The sequence below is a fragment of the Strigops habroptila genome, chromosome 6 (assembly GCF_004027225.2).
Source record: "Strigops habroptila isolate Jane chromosome 6, bStrHab1.2.pri, whole genome shotgun sequence".
NCBI lineage: Eukaryota > Metazoa > Chordata > Aves > Psittaciformes > Psittacidae > Strigops > Strigops habroptila.
In genome coordinates, this window is record NC_044282.2 from 27,374,969 (window position 1) to 27,391,338 (window position 16,370).

Below are 16,370 nucleotides of genomic sequence, written 5' to 3' on the forward strand. Positions count from 1 at the left end.
AACAAACCTTTTGGTTTGTTCTTTTATTTACCATTCCATTTTGTCTTGTAAAATGCATGTCAGTGATGGTACAGCCAGTTATCCTAAGAAATCATCAGTAATTTTCTGATAGTTATATCGGTTTTCTTCTGGGTTTTGATAATATTTGGTTTATATCCTTTTGTTGCTACTGTATTTCATCCCCTTTGTAATAGCAGACTAACATGAAAAGTTCTTAGGTGAAGTAAAAGCAAGGGGCAGAAGTGACATACTGGAATTCGAATGCTTGGCAGTCTCCTCTCTCTTACTTGCCAGGCCTTGGTTTTTATTCTCTGAAGCTCTTCCCTGAAATCTTCATTCAAGACTCCTTGTCTGAGGACAGATAATATTCTTCTGCCTTTTTGTAGCACAAATGATTGTTCTCAGTGTTTATTGCTTGTTTTCACTATGTTTTCAATTAATTGTGGAGTTTAGTAAAAGATTCCATTAAATACTTCATTTTAAAAATATCTTTTTTTTTTTTTTTTTTTTTTTTTAAACACAATGCTGAAAACCGCTTCATGCTTTTAGTTGTGTAAATTACTTGGATGTTGCTAAAAGACGCGTACTTGTTTAATGCATTATAACCAACACCACATTGACTGTGAAGCGTTTTTGGTTTTCCCCTTATGGAAGAATTTTTGAGAAAGTCAGTACTCCTGAGCACGTTACTATGCCAAGAAAGAAGTGATATTTTATACCTGCCACTGAAAAGTAGCCTTCTGATCAAAATTGTATGTTTTTAGAAATGTTTTTCACTATATAATAATGCGGATTTGGGTATGGCCAAGTATGTAATAATTGAAGATATGGGTAGTATGCAGTTGTTATCTTTTCATTTTCTTTAGCATATTCTGAATATAAAAGTGGCATGATAAATGCAGATAAGAAAATAACCCCTCTATTTAATGCTATAGGACAGTAAAAACAAAATGGAGAATTTTGCCAAATAGCTTTTTGTTTTGAAGCCCTTGAGGATGCCTTTTGCCAAACTTTTAATTACTTTTGTAAAAGAAGCTGTGGCTGCCCCATCCCTGACAGTGTTTAAGGCCAGGTTGGACGGGGCTTTGAGCAACCTGGTCTAGTGGAAGGTGTCCCTGCCTGTGGCAAGGGGGTTGGAACTAGATGATCTTTGAGGTCCCTTCCAATCCACAAATTCTATGAACTATGATTATGATTAAAATGCTCCAAGAATTCAAGGACTGAGAACGACAAGTGAAAGATATAATTTAACCTTTGAGATCAGTCAAAACTAATGTGTATGATGGAAGGTAGCTCAGGATGTCTTACGGTGATGGTACTCGGAGTACATCTTCAACTCTCTGGTTTCTAGATCTTTACCCATTTAGGGTCTAAAGTACCCTTAGTGACACAAGGAGAGGGACACCATTTTGCCTCACTTCTGTCACTTCATTACAGTACAGCTAAATGGATTGTATTAGCTTTGCTTATAGTGCTTGCTAAAGTTTTATATAGCAGATAGTGAAAGAAATGCTTCCCTTATATACAGGAATATACAAGCTAAGTTTGAACAAAACAAATGCAGATTTACTATATTGTTCATTGTTAGACAGTTACCTGAGTATATTTCTGTCTTCCTAAAGTATGAATTAGATTTTATTGGTGCATGTAATGCATAAGCATGCTGAAAGAAAGTTCATGTAAATAATATTTAAGCACACAAACCTCCAGGCTTTTGGAATGAATGTGTTGTATACATTTCCTCAACACTTGTGTAATAAAATAATAGGCATATTAAACTTTTGGAGTGTAAGTAATTAGTAATCCATTGTAAATTAAAAAAAAAATCCCAACGTATGTGAATTGTATATGTAAATTAAGTTGAAGTTTTTATGTAAGTTTATTGGTATAGAAGACTACTTAATTTCTAACATAATACTTAACCTTACTAAAAATAGTGAATAGAGATGTGAGGTTTAGGATCATCAAATTCCTAAATATTAAGTGTTCAGAAAGTGACCAGAGTCATACCTGTGTGAGCTAATGTAACTTGAATAGATTTATATCATCTATCATACTCAGCACTGAAATTTGGCTTCCTGGTTGGGATGTTGGAGCAGTAGTGTATTTAGTGAAGATTAGACTGATGGTAGTCAAAAGTAGATGAAGCATGAACCTTTTTTCACTCTTGTTTCTCTGACTTTTTTTTTTTCTCATTGGTTTTCTTTTTAAATATAGGACTTCAAATGCAATCAAAACTTGATTTCCATTAGGAGATAAAACATTGCAGATTTCATTACTAACATAGACTTCAGGGATGAAAGACCATATGTGTATACTTTGTTTTTAAAGCTTTGTCCTACAGTATTCAGGTGAAGTATTTATTTGAGGTATTAGTCTGGATTTAAGAGAAATTTCTATCAAGGCAAGAGCAGAAAAAGCTAACATTCTTAGTTTCATTTTAGGGGGCAAGAGAGTAAGCTTGTTTAAGTTTTGCTTAACGGCGGTCTCATTTCAAGTGAAACAACTGATCTGAACGGATTAGGTTCTGACAGGCCAAATACTCAATTGCAGCATAATGTTTTATACCTCAGAGGGATTATCTTCCTCAGTATGTAGTGTTTGTCAGCTTTGTGATGTTTTCAGCTTCTCTCTGTCTCAACCAGTTATCTTTTGTGTCTAAACCATTCTATGGTAGTAAGACAAGGAGAAGTTTAAATACTCTTAACAAGAAAGAAGCTGTTATAGAACAAACATAGTTTCAGTTGGTTATCTAAATACCTTTGTATTTCTAAATTTACTTTATATGTTCCCTTGATGTCTGTCTAATTATATATAATTCTCCACAGATATATTCTACTAATGAGTCTTCAGGATCGAAATGAAAAGCTTTTCTATAAAGTGCTGACTTCCGACATTGAAAGGTTCATGCCTATTGTTTATACTCCCACTGTGGGACTGGCTTGCCAACAATATGGTTTAGCATTTCGGAGGCCAAGGTAAGTGAGTGTATACTTCAAATACAAGTAATTGCATCTTATTTTCCTCTTGGCAGATTTCTGTAGGGGGTTTCTAACATAGCTGAATGTAAGCCAAAACTGCAATAGTTGAGATAATTTAAATTACACTTTTGGTGTACATTAAATAATAATTTGTATTGCATTAAGAGGACAAATGGTTGTTTTAATTGTGTTAAAACATGGGTGCATTTTTAATCTCATTAACTTTTTTTTGAATCTTAGTTGCATGTTACAAGGCCAGAGAAGAATGGATCTTTAGTCTTAGAATAATTTACTTACAGACATCTTAAAAAATAATCAGTATCATCAAAGTGCCTGTCTCATTGCTTAGAAATTTATTGTTTCACAGGCTGGTTACTGGAATTCTTTTATTCTGTATACAATATCTGTATTTATAGAGTGATGAGGAAGTGGTATGAAAGAAGGATATGTGTTTCTGTTTCACTCTGCACCTTGAACATCAGCTCACGGAGTATGAGATTTATGATGGTTACTATTAGAGAACCTTGTGTGTACCAGTGCCTTCAAGTGCACACTGGAACAACACTTTGGAGCCTTCTGTACGATTTTCTGGCAAAGGAAGAGATAAATGGGCTGTATGTGCATAGCTCTGTTAACAGAAATAGGTTTTTACAGTTAAGGCATTGATGGAAAATAAGAAGCTTGCAAGATGAAAGGGAACAAATGACTGCTCACAAATTCTTCAGTGGGAGGTATTTGAGGGAGAAGACTTATGGCTTCAAGGTTTTGTTGTTAATGTAAAAATCATTTTGGCCTTGTGACTGACAGAATGAGTCAGGACCATCTGGCCAACTGCAGAAAACAAGAATTCTCACTTCTATACACATTAAAAAGTTCAAAAAGACCTCAAGAATGCTTACTTAAACCTGTTTAACGATCTGGCTTTTAGGTGCCTCTCTCAGCAAGAGAATTCATCTCCTTTCCCTCCCCCTCGGTATTTACCGCCATGGTGATTTTGTTGCCCTTGAAGGAAGTGCTAAAATGGAAATTAAGTCTTTGCCTAAGGTGGTCTCATTGCCCCTTGTTTTTGATATTCAGTGCTGTGTAAGATATTGCACAAGGAGTACCTCGGCCCATGCATGTACGTCTCACTTTCTTCCCAGACCTGTGGAGAAAAAAAACCTGTTAAATTAGACAACAGTTCAGCTGTCAGCCAGCAACCGATGAGAAACAGCTTGCAAAGGCAACTGAAACAATTCACCAGCTCCCTTTAGAGATTTTCAGACTCCTGATCTTCATTCCTTAATCTGATCCTTAGCACACTCTGGACATGGGGAAAAAACTGATTGGGGAGTTAGGGACAGGGAGAGGGAGCACTTCAACTTTTTGCCTTTTTTTTTTTAATTATTATTTGGTGGAATTTTTATCTGCAGAGGATTTAGATGCCTAAATCTTTCTCCTCTAGATATTAAGACTAAAATCCTAGTTCGCATAGCTCTGTCACTAATAAATTTATCTATATAGTTAACTTGAAATGAATTACACTATAACATCCAGTTAGCACATATGTTGGGAAACAAGGAATTCTGAATTCTCCATTATGCAACTAAGCCACTTTTTAGTCTCTCCTGTAATGAGAATTGAGGAGACTTTAAAACTTTATGGATTTGTTTGAATCGTTAATGTATGTCATCACAAGCTTGCATGGTATTTTCCTTTTAGTTTTAAATATGATATAAAAAGCTTTCAAAAACAAGGCATAATAGCAGTAATACATACATTGCGCAGACTTTGGAATAGTAAGCTGAACTCTCTCAACTCAGTAAATGACTGCAGCATAAAACTACCAGTGCATATAACAGTGCATGTTCCCCGTGGATTTTCCTTAGTTCTATTTTAAAAAGCTTGTTATTCTGGCACACCGGTAGTGAAATTCTGATGGTATATTTAGCTATTCTGAACAGCGACAGTGATGATCCAGGTGCTCATTGAGCATCCTTATATTTGTATGTTCTTAAAAGTATGATTTTATCTACCAATATTGGAATGAAGACTGATTTTTTCCTCCCCCAAAAGTGTTCATTTTCTTATTGAAAATGAGTAAATTCAAGGCAGGTTATACTACTGAGATGATTTCTTTCCTTTATCATTTAACTTAAAAGTTATATAGCTTTATAGGACATTCCATAATTTAGTATTTCATACTGTGTTTTTCACTGCAGTTGAGCTGCTAATGAATGAATGACGTTTTAAACAATATCAAATTATGTCTTAACCGATATGTCTTTTGGTATTCAGTTGTATTCTTGAGCTACTGAAGTCAGCCTTGGCTATATTCATCTGTCTGCTGCTTCCCCAGCTACATGTGTGCTTTATGTATGTGACTGTCTGGAGAGATGTACAAGATATTTATAAAGTCTGGTTTTATTTCTAGTCCTGCTGACTTGCCTCACTACTTTCAACTATGTGTTTTTAATGACTCATTGAAGTAAATATGGCTGAAAAACTTGTACAATCTTCTGTCTAATGAGGATCTCATAAATATTTTTATTCTTATGAACGAAATGTCATCTGCCAAGTCAGATGCTTATTCTTTCCTGTAAAACTCCCAACTGTTATGTTCACATTGTCTCACTCCCTGCTCTCATTTTCGCCCACCACTCAGCTGATGCCTGTGTTTATCAGAGGTCTTGGAGGAAAGGACTGGAAAGAATTTTCCTTTTGACAGACACTTTGCTGCTTAGGAAATACCTCTCCTTTGTGATCTTCCACTGTGCTCTGTTACAGAGATCTGTTTTTTCCCAAGGAAAACCTTTTCTAAATTATTCCAAAATTAACTGTGCTAAGCAATCAATTTCATTTGGTTTGAAATTATATTCTAGACTGTGACTTACTTAGTATTAAGCATTATATAACAGCATCTCTCACAAACAGCATCCTCCGTGAATTGTACTCACAGAGAAGAATTTAACATACGGAAGGAGAAAAGGAGTAAAAGATATAAACTCTTGTCCAGTCCATACATTCTCATGTTTTTTGTTAATTGATTTTTTCAGTTACAATTCATGAGAAAGGTATAACCTTATCATACCTTAAAAAAGAAGTCTAATCTCTAAGGACTGTGTGTATCTGTTTTATGCCGACTCATATCTAAATGCTGTCTTTACTGGTAAGTGAATGTTTTTCTTTCAGAATGTTTTTTCTTTCAGAATATTTTTATTACTGTCTCTTCCCACAGCTCAGAAAATGTTTGATATTTCATAGTTAGAGATCTCATTAGAAAGACTTGTTTACATAGGCAAATAAGTTAAAAATTACCCAAGTGCTACAGCTTTTATTTATCACACTAGAAGCTGCAAGGCAATGTCTTACTATGCAGTTTAAATCTGTAAGGGTTTGTTTTTTCCATTAGATTTGTTTACGTTGTGAAGTGAGTTTCAAACCCCTGGCTCACAAGTTATGTCTTCAGGCAAGGAATAATGGAAATTAATTTAGGGCTTAAAAAATAGGTGTCACATGGGATCATTAAATTAGATCATCTTCTGTGACTCCCTTACATCTTTTGAGAAGACTATATGGGCTCACATGATGTGCTTACAGTTACAGAAGGACACTGTGGCTCAGGCAAGATGTTTTTCATCCTAAGCAGTATTTTGCAATTATAGAATAAACATTCATGGCTGACCAGCTGAGCATCTGATTAAGAAACATTTCTCAAGAGAGCCAGCTGCAAACTAATTTGACTCACTGGTTTGAAGCTTGCCTGGGTAATTGACATTTGTTTGTAAAATTAAAACTCAACTCAAGATTGCGTTCAGCTTAACTCAGCTTACTTGCTCGTTCAGCTTAAAAATTCAGCATATTTAAGATGAATATTCAGCTTAAAATGCACCAGGTTTTACAAATAAGAGTGTTATTCCAGAACTAAACAGTACAGATCTGATAGCAGATCTGTAACATGCGCCTACCTACACCACATAGTTCCAGAAACATAATTTAGAAGACCAGTCTCACTAGTCTTCCTCACAACCATCGAGGAGGATGAGGGAAGAAAGAGGCTTCTCCAGGGGGTAGGTCAGAAAAGGAATTTGGACCTGTACAGAGAAAAGCTTTGAAGGCTTATGCTGGGAATGTAATGGAGTTGTGGTTTTACTGCAGTGATCACACTATCAGTAAGAGCATTATCTCTCAGTCTTTTCTAGGGGGTCGCTTTGTGGTGTGCAGTTTCTATCCATCATTTAAAAGTAAGTTCCTAAAGTAATAAATTCTTCAGTTGCACAAAGCATGTCCATGCATATGACAACTTTTGCTGACTTACCAAGAAACAATCTATTTCTGTAAATGGATTTCTGAAATATCAGTTCTTTCATCCAAAGAGAATAAATATGGGAAAGCTCAATGGAAATTTCCTCTAAGAATCCAAAATCAACTTTTTATATTGTATAGAGAACACCCAGGAGTTTAAGGTTCCTGTGTAAACTCAGCATTCAGAGAGAGGAGGAAAAATTGCCAAGTATAGCTCTGCTAAAGACTTTGAATGTTGTTAAAATGTTAGGTGACTGTTTATGTGTTTCCATTCCTAGAAGGAAAAGCCATTTCAAACAGAATATGAACAGAGCCAGCCCTGGTAACAGTTGCAGCCACACAGGCATGGCAGAGTTCCTCTGAAATAACTTCCCGATGCAATCATACTCTGTCAAACTGACTAGGAATGATTTTTGAAGTAACTATATTGAATCTGATGCTGCATATTGAAGGTACAGATGCAGTCTCTTAAAAGGCAAAGTATGTCATCCTGAGCTTTGAAGTTAGTTTCTGTATATAAGCAGACCTTGTTCAGCGAACTATTCTCACAGAAGTTTTCTTCTTAATAATTCTTTCAACTCTGTCTTTTCTCTTGTTTTCCTTCCTCACAAATGATTAGCATATCTAAGGTCTCTTATTCACCCCAAGTCTAAGCAAGATTACATATTGAATTTAGTTTTAACATTTTGAATTGACTTCTAGCAAGTATTTAAAAATTTTGATTGGTTTAGCTCTTTATACTTGTAGAGAGCACTTGTAATGTTATAAACAGTCTTTAGCAACTTTTCAGAAGGCAATTTGTCATGCTAAATACTCAGTTTACAAATGCTGTGTTATATCAGATTGCTGCCTTATTGAAGTGCATGACTGACTGAGCACATACAAATTTGACATAGGTTCCTTTCCTCATATTCCTCAAAAGGAATATATTTATTTCTATTTATTGTATGTATTTGCATTTACAGTGGTTCAGATGCACTGTAATGAATGCAAGTGCTGCAAGTGTGAGTTCTTTTTTTGTTGACATAGTAATGTTCACATATTGAGATTGTCAGCTGCAAGATAGCATCTTTTTTTATAAAGAAAATTAATTAGAGAATAGGGAAATATTTATTTGCTGTGACAGAACATACGAAGACCTTGGCGGCAGAAGTTGCAGTCTGTTTGCCATCACAAGGTTGATCCTGTGGTACATTTCATCATTTTTTTTTGTGGTTTTTAATGAGGCTTTCATTGGAGTCTAGATTTTTCTTTTTCTTAATTCCATTGGATGCTTTTGATATCCAAGTCTTGTCAGAAACCAGATTTGGTTTACAGGAGGCCAACATCTTGTCATGTACTCCTGGATCACATGAACCAGAGAAGTTCAGTTCCTGGTACTTCTTTCTGAATGTCTCACCCTGAGATACGTGACATTTTCTTAATTGAGACCAGATGGTCTGTATTCATTTGACCTAACTTCTTCACCAGTACAACTGCCCCTTTAGATTTTTTTTTGGCACATCTAGATGTTTTTTCCCAGGCAAAGGAGATATATATATTTGTAGAGATTGTGTTAATCTGATTGTTACTATGGATAATTGTCCTAGTATCTTCATTTAGATAAAACTGATTACTGTGTAATATAAAATTGTATTAAACTCTATAACAAAGCAATAGCTTCAGAGTTATTCTTCCTAGCAGTTTTTCTCTGAAAACTACGTAGAATTGTCATCTGGAAGTGTAAAAAGGAAGTGTTTGGATTTTTTTACGTGATCTCTTCTAAGGGCTTGATCCTTAGGGCAGTCTCTGAAATGAAAATGTGTTGTAATAAAGATATAAAATACAGCAAAAGGCTTCTTTGAAAATAGGCTGTTGGAGTTCCATTCTCCAACAGACACTGGTGCTAACATGGCTCAGGTGAGTTATTACAACTGAGAATTAGCACAGCTGTAGCATTTCTTCTAATTTTAGACAATCTTTCTCTTTTTGATTTCAAAAAGCCTGGTGATCATGGCAGTTGCAGCCCCTCACCAAGCACTTTTGAAATATATGTTTTGTCATTTTCGTTTTTGTTTCTTGTGTAAATGGCAATGGTTGACACTTTCCAGTCAGCTTTTGTCTTGGATTTTTTTGTATAGCCTTTCCACTGACTTCAAGCACCACGACATCTCATGACACCCAATAATTCTACTCTTTGGCATGTCTCCAATCTGCTGTTACCTTCATCAAGCTAAAACTTGTTGCTTCCTTGGTTCGAAAGAAAGGCTAATGGATCCTCCTTAGCATAACATGTCCTGCTCTGAAAAGTTGGAAAAGGACAATTGTCACAGTGTGAGATGTCAGATTTTTCTCTTCTTCTAGGCTGTCTTCTAGAAACACAGTATGCTGTATTGTGTCCAAGGTGCATTCAGCTTGGTCTGTCAGCAGCCAGTAATGCTGTGGAGGTGGAAGATGTGAGAATCTTGCATAGATGTCAGTTGGCCTCACTTTGGTCTTAGAGCGCTCTGTAAATGTTAAGCCAATTTCTTATTCTAAGAAATATTTGAATGAAAAAAGTTACGTCTTGATTTTTGAAAATATTAGGATATTCTTTAGGTTATATGTATGTAGTAATTAGTTTTTTTTCCTGAACTGTGTTAAATTTGTGGCTTTTGGTAATATTTTGGCAATAGGTTTCACCATTTAGTTAGTGTCAATTATGATATTTTTATTAAACTTGCGCCTTAGAATAAAATCGTGAATGATTAGCCTGTGCTGAACTGAGAATGCATAGCCCTGAGCTAGCATTATGAAATATAGTGTCCTACATGTGGTGGTATTTTTTGTATGTACTTGATGCTTGCATGTAGGTATTACCTACAGCATTAGTGGAAGGCGATGGTATTTACAGAAGTCATGCTTGGAGTTATTCTTTCATTTAGTCTTGTCTAAGTTGGAGCTTTACCTGTTACTAGCCTCTTCCTACTCTCTTGAGCTGTGTACATGATTTCTTATGCAGGTAATTTTCCAGGGGATTTTCATCATGGTCATAAAAGTTTTGTCCTAAACCACATCACAAGCATGGAATTTTTGGCTCTCAGACCTAAGTTTGTACCTCTTGATGGTGCATTGCTCTGTTTTTTCTGGAGGGAGTACATCTGGGCTGTGAGCAAGAGGAAATGAGGCCATCCCTACTCCAAACATGACTCTCAAAATGTTTGGCAGCAGTCAGTGTTTGGTCTTTTTCTTTCCCTTTTTAGCACAGTCTTCTGAGGAAGACAGCTAGCAAGCCTCAGGGCTCTTCTACAGATATTCTTGTTGGTTTCTGTGCAAGAGTGTCAAAATTAAATTACTGGCCATGCCTGTCTCTGTTGCCTTGTCCATTTCCTTCACACAGGCCTGGCTATTTCCAGGGGATCTTTATCCTCATTTAGTTTGTATTGTTGTTTTTTACACATTTCCACTATCTTTTTTTCCGAGGTTTAAGCAGAAAGTTTTCCCTCCTCCTTTGATTTGGAGGACTCAAATTTATCTCTTCAAGGGTGCCTGCACTCTGAGCCAATGGGAACTTACTTCTGTGGGTTTTAGTATATGATGATTATCTTCTTATATCCCTACATATCATCCTATTGAGAGAGTCTTCAGAAACAAAGATGTTTCTTACTGATGCATTTCACCACATGGGAAGTACAGTTTGAGTGACAGATATTAATGCAGTGTTTATTAGACACTTCTCATTTGGTGAGTTAAAACAGTCATCTTGTGGATCTACGTGCAGAGGACTGGACAAAAAGTACAGGATCCCAAGTTAAATGTCTTGACTCTGACTAATCTTTTCTCTCTAGTGCCAATACCACATAAAAGGTAAGCTATATCCTTTTCAACAAATAAACTATATGTTGCATTTTTTAAAATAGGGATTTTTTTTTTTCAAGTTTCATATCAATAATTAGGACTTGTACCAATATATAACCACATCACTCTTCAATGTCTTCCTTTTTTCCTGAATTGTTAGAGAAATTTTGACTCTATGCCAGCCCTTCTGGTTACAAGCTTCCAGATTTCCTAAAGTAGTACACTCATTAATGAAATGTCCTTTAAGGGCAGAGATTTTATTTAGTTTTCACACCTCGACTTGGCCAGAGACTTGTGAGCAACACTAAAGTATCAGGTAGTACAGTATGGCAGAGGTCTACTCTTTGGCTCTGTCCTACTCTATTCAAGTAATATTTATCTACCAAAGTTTTCCCCTCATGAAACAGCCTGTTTAAACCTGCCAGATTTCTACAGCTCCCTAATTGTCAACATCATTTGGCCCCCAAAGCAAACCTTTTAAGAGTCACTTGCTTCATTAAAAGAGCCATAACTTCCCTTAGTTCAACACCTCTTCAAGGACAGACTGTCAAATCCGACACAATGTTTGCAAATGGGTGTTACTTCATAGAATCATAGAATCATGGTTTGAGTTGGAAAGGACTTTAAGATCATCTAGTTCCAACACCCCTGCCATGGGCTGGGAGCTCTCACACTAAACCATGTCACTGAACGCTGTGTTCAACCTGGCCTTGAACAGTGCCAGGGATAGAGCATTTATTACTTCCCTGGGAACCTGTTCGTGTGCCTCACCACCCTCACAGTAAAGAACTTCTTCCTTATATATAACGTGAACTTCCCCTGTTTAAGTTTTAACCTGCTGCCTCTTGTCCTATTCACCTGATGAACAGTCCCTCTCTGGCATCCTTGAAGGCCCCCTTCAGATACTCCCTTCAGGAGTTCGTGCTGCCTCTTGACCCTTTGTGTGGTTTTCACCTAATTTCTCCCACTAGTTTGTCAAGCACCACAGGGCGACCTGCTCCAGATGTGGGGTGTGGAAAGTTTTGGAAATAGCCAAGCCCACACCTCAGGGATCTCTGCTGTGCGGCTACCCCCATGCCCTCAAGGATAAGTGAGGCTACTTCTTTACATCTTGTGCAAAATGATAGCTATAGTTGCCTCCCAGCTGGACTGGGGGGGCTTTGAACAGCCCTGAAGTTGTGACCTGCAATTGACAATAGTTTGCGTATTGCATTAATTCCACTGGACTGGAATTCTGCATCATCCTTGCATTCATTTACAACAATGTAGACAAGTGGCAGCTTGTGCCATGTGAACAAGCAGGATGGGCCAAGATTTTTTTTCTGGTGTCTGATCAGGCTTTGAAACAGGAACTTGAATTTTCAGCTTCTCTTGTCCAAAGAGTGTGGATGCCTTTGTGGATGATTCTAGTAAAGTCAGATCCTCTAGGCCTGTGCTCAAAGTAAAGTGAGGCATAGAACTGATTCTGGTGGCTCCAGCATAAAGCACGTGATAGTTCTGGTTTTAAGATCTGAATCCCTTGTGTTGGAGACTCAAACTTCTTTGCAGTTGGTGATCTCCAGTGTATTGATGTCAGCTTCACACCAAAGTGTCTTAAACTCTAATTATTTGGACTGGCTTTCAGGGGAAGAACAGGTTCATTTTAATCTTTAGGAGCATACTTAGTAATAATAAATATGTTTCTGCAATCAGTTTCAATTGCCCCGTATTTTACTTCAGGGCTCTGGCCACCGTGTCACTGCCTATGACATATATGCTAGTTTACTACTGGGCTTCTCTCTAGAGCAATGCAACTGGTTTGCTGCAGGAGATCAGGTAAATCTTTCAGTGCAGCCAAATACAGCCAGAAACCATAGAGTTATAAACTATTTTAGAGAATAAATGATCTAGGTTTTGGTGAAAAGAGGTTAGGAACGGAGGAGAAGCCACAGCTTATTTATTGAAGCTGTTGTACACAGCTGCAGTGTCAGGCATGCTTTTAAAAGACATATATATTAGCTTATGGTGTGCTGAGACATCTAAGGGACTCTCAAAGAGGGGGACAAGAATTGCACTGAAGCTTTGAAGAAGTTAAAATGAAATTGCTTTCTTTCGGTGAGTTCATTGCACAACTGGAGTCAGCTTATCTCAACATAAGCAGCAGCTGTGCCGCCTTTGCTGAGTGTTTCTATACTAGACACCAGTACTAATGGTTAGTTAATGCTTATGTTGAACTTGCTGTTGCTGAGGAGTTGAGTTGTTTGCATTTTGGATGGCAGTCCTTCAGTTTTTATAAAAGTGCCTATTCTGAAACCCTCTTAGAGGAGGTAACAGTCCCCAGGTCAAGCACTGCAAGGATGGCTTTGGAGGGTGCACTTACATATAGAGGAGCACTTAAAGGAAGAAGACCTGCTACTTTTCTCTAGCTGTTAGCCGTCCTTGGAGATGTGAAGCGTGTGCAATCACAGGTTATACTCTCACCCTTCCGTGTGCTATTTAAACTTGCAATTCATTGCTTGGGAAGTACTAAGAAAAAAAGGTGTGCTGCTTTCTCCCTTCCTAAGGCTATGCTGTGGAAGGGAAAGGGCTTACTTCCTGATAGAAACGTGATATAAAGGAAAACAAAACCGGTATTACTGCATGTGTTTACCAGCAGTAGGGACGTATGTGTTGGCAACATGAACATGTAGCAAAGAACTGTTACAAGTGACTGACAAGTATTAAGTGTGGTGGTCTGGTTTGTTTTGGTGAGTTTTTTTGTTTGGTTTTTTTATACCTACCTCTCCTTTTAGGTAGAAAGTTTTTTCAAAGTCCCCAGTAATTCCCACTGCTGTCTCCTGATATTGCAAAATGAGGTATGAGTATTTCAGATGAGGAGCCAGTGACTTAGTAACATAACAATACTTTATTACCTCATTCTGTATATATCCCAGCCCATGCCCAGATGATGTTTTCCTTTAGGGGTGTACTTACACTGGAATTTCTCCAGCTCTCATTTTCTGTACATTTGTTGCACGTCCTTCGGCACCACCCAGATCCCCTGCTTACACATTCAGCAGCTTCTCTGTTCAACAATACTCTCATTACTCAGCAGTCCAACATTGTCTCATTGTTGTATTTCCAATACAAGATATAGTAGCTTTTAGAAAACCCCACAGTTATTCCTGCAACTGTGTTCGGTGAAGTCCAAAAGAGGAAGAACTCCAGTGCAATCACTCTAACTTTGCAGTAGCTTGAATATTTTAACATAGCTTTCTGTCTCTGTCTAAAGCTTTCTAAATAGATAGGGTAAGTAATCAGATCTTAAAATGGAAAATTGAAGAGCAGTTGTGAAGATTTTCAGCCTTTAAGAGCATAACCATTTCCTGAGAAATAGGAAAAAAAAAAAAAAAAAAAAAAGCAAGCTTCAGTTTAAGCTGAGGACCTTTGCCTTTGGCACAAAGATGATCAAAAGCCAATTCTCATTTTTGCCTCTTTATTCCCCAGTCAACTACATTTAGTCTGGATTTCTGTTCAGTCTTAAGGAAAAAGGGAATTTAGGAGACCTCACAACTTTGTTTCAGTGTATACTAGAATAAGGAAATTAACTACTGTTTTGGGCTTTTTGTTGGAGTGTGCCATCTAAGGGAAGAGCTTGCTGTTGCTGAGATGAAGCTCTAAGGTAGCTTACAAAGACACAACAGCATGTTTCTCTTAAGAGAAGTTCACTATATTATGGCAGCTTTCTTATAGTAGAGGATATTTTTTGTTTTAACTTTTCTTCTGGAGTTCTTCTGTAGATTTGTCATAAGCTCATACTAACGCACAGGTTTGCTGCACTCTATGTTGAGTGGCAGGTTGTTCATGCTGCCTTTTTTAGGCAACAGTGTGCTGATACTGACTTTATGAAATGAAAAACTTTGCATGGGGTCATGACTGGATTTATATAAAAAGGAGGGAAAGTATAAGACCATTTGCCTATAATGGAGGAGGTTAATTTTTATGACAGTGGGCCAGATACATTCCAGATGTTTAATGCTTAAAATGTTTCCTTGGGGTATCTAGTATAACTTTTTTTCTTAAATTTTACAATAAAGGCTTTTAGTAATTTTTAATTGAGTCAGAAAATCACTAGTTTATTCTTAAATATATTCCATCTGTATAATTCAATACACATTATGTAGATAATACAATATACATTTCCTGGCCTTTGCTGGTAAAATTTTAATTCTCATTTTTTTCTGTGAGTGAATTTCAGAGCACTGGTATGTTGGAACTTTGTTAACATCAGATAATGTAAGTCTTAAAAATAATCATGTATGCCTCTGAGTTGATCTGCTGGAGATAGAGCTGGACCCGCAGCTTTTTTCCCATGTTAAAAACTGTTGTTGGACATAGTCCTAAAAATTTTGTCTGTTTCATGCATTCATGCATGTTGTAAATTTAACAGGAAATAAGAGAAGAAATTGTGCTGCTGATCAGAATGTTTGAGTTTTTCTGTTTTTAAGGCTGATGTTTTTGAAATGGAAAATATAAACATAAAATTATTGAAATGATTGTGGTTTTGCTATAGGTGCAGTGATTGTAACAAATTGGTTAAAATTGAGAGGCCAAAATAAAACAATAAAAATTGGATGTGGGGTGAAAGTACAGTTGAATCTTTCTTATGCCAAGGACCTACTACCACAGCACTTTTTTGGAGTTCAAACTAAATCGATCTACGTTTTGACTAGTTCTTGTAGCATCCAGTTGAATTTTCTAAAACATTTAAGCTTAAAATCTGTCTTTAAAAATTACTCACATTTTAACTAAGACTTCGATATAGGAGATTTACATTATTATATGCTTTTTAAAGATGAGTGCTTCAATAAATCAAACACTTCGGTTTGGTTTTGTCCAGATTAGTTTGGTTTTTAGAAAGTTTTTGTGAATATGTGTAGCCTAATTTAAACATTATTGTTAAAGCTACTTCAGTTTTTAAATTTTGTAAGAAATTTAAGCTATTCAATGATCCCAACCACTAAAATAAAAGCAAATGGGAAATAAACAAAATACCAATTAAAAAATCATTATGACTAGCTTCTCATGTTGAGAATAATATGATACTGCAAATATTTGGAATTTAAGTTTAATACAAAACTAGTCACATTGTCACTAGACTATGATTTATATATTTTGCATGTGAATTTGTAAGTAATCTTCTCTTTTCATTTGGTGAAAAAGAAAATTGCTAATCTTAGAAGTCAGTTCTGTGATAAGATTACTTGTTATCAGAGAAACTTTTATACTTTGGAGCACTAACTCAGACCTGAAATTCCCCATTTGCTGTTA

The 16,370-nt window shown here is 36.5% G+C and overlaps 1 protein-coding gene across 2 annotated transcripts in view; it reads left to right on the plus strand.

Moving 5' to 3' along the window:
- ME1 (malic enzyme 1) overlaps window positions 1-16,370 on the plus strand; it is a 170,290-nt gene that overhangs the window by 44,759 nt on the left and 109,161 nt on the right. For both annotated transcript variants that reach the window (XM_030490125.1, XM_030490126.1), the window contains exon 3: window positions 2,829-2,978. In XM_030490125.1, coding sequence (XP_030345985.1) covers window positions 2,829-2,978 — 150 coding nt within the window. The remainder of the gene's footprint in view (window positions 1-2,828; window positions 2,979-16,370) is intronic.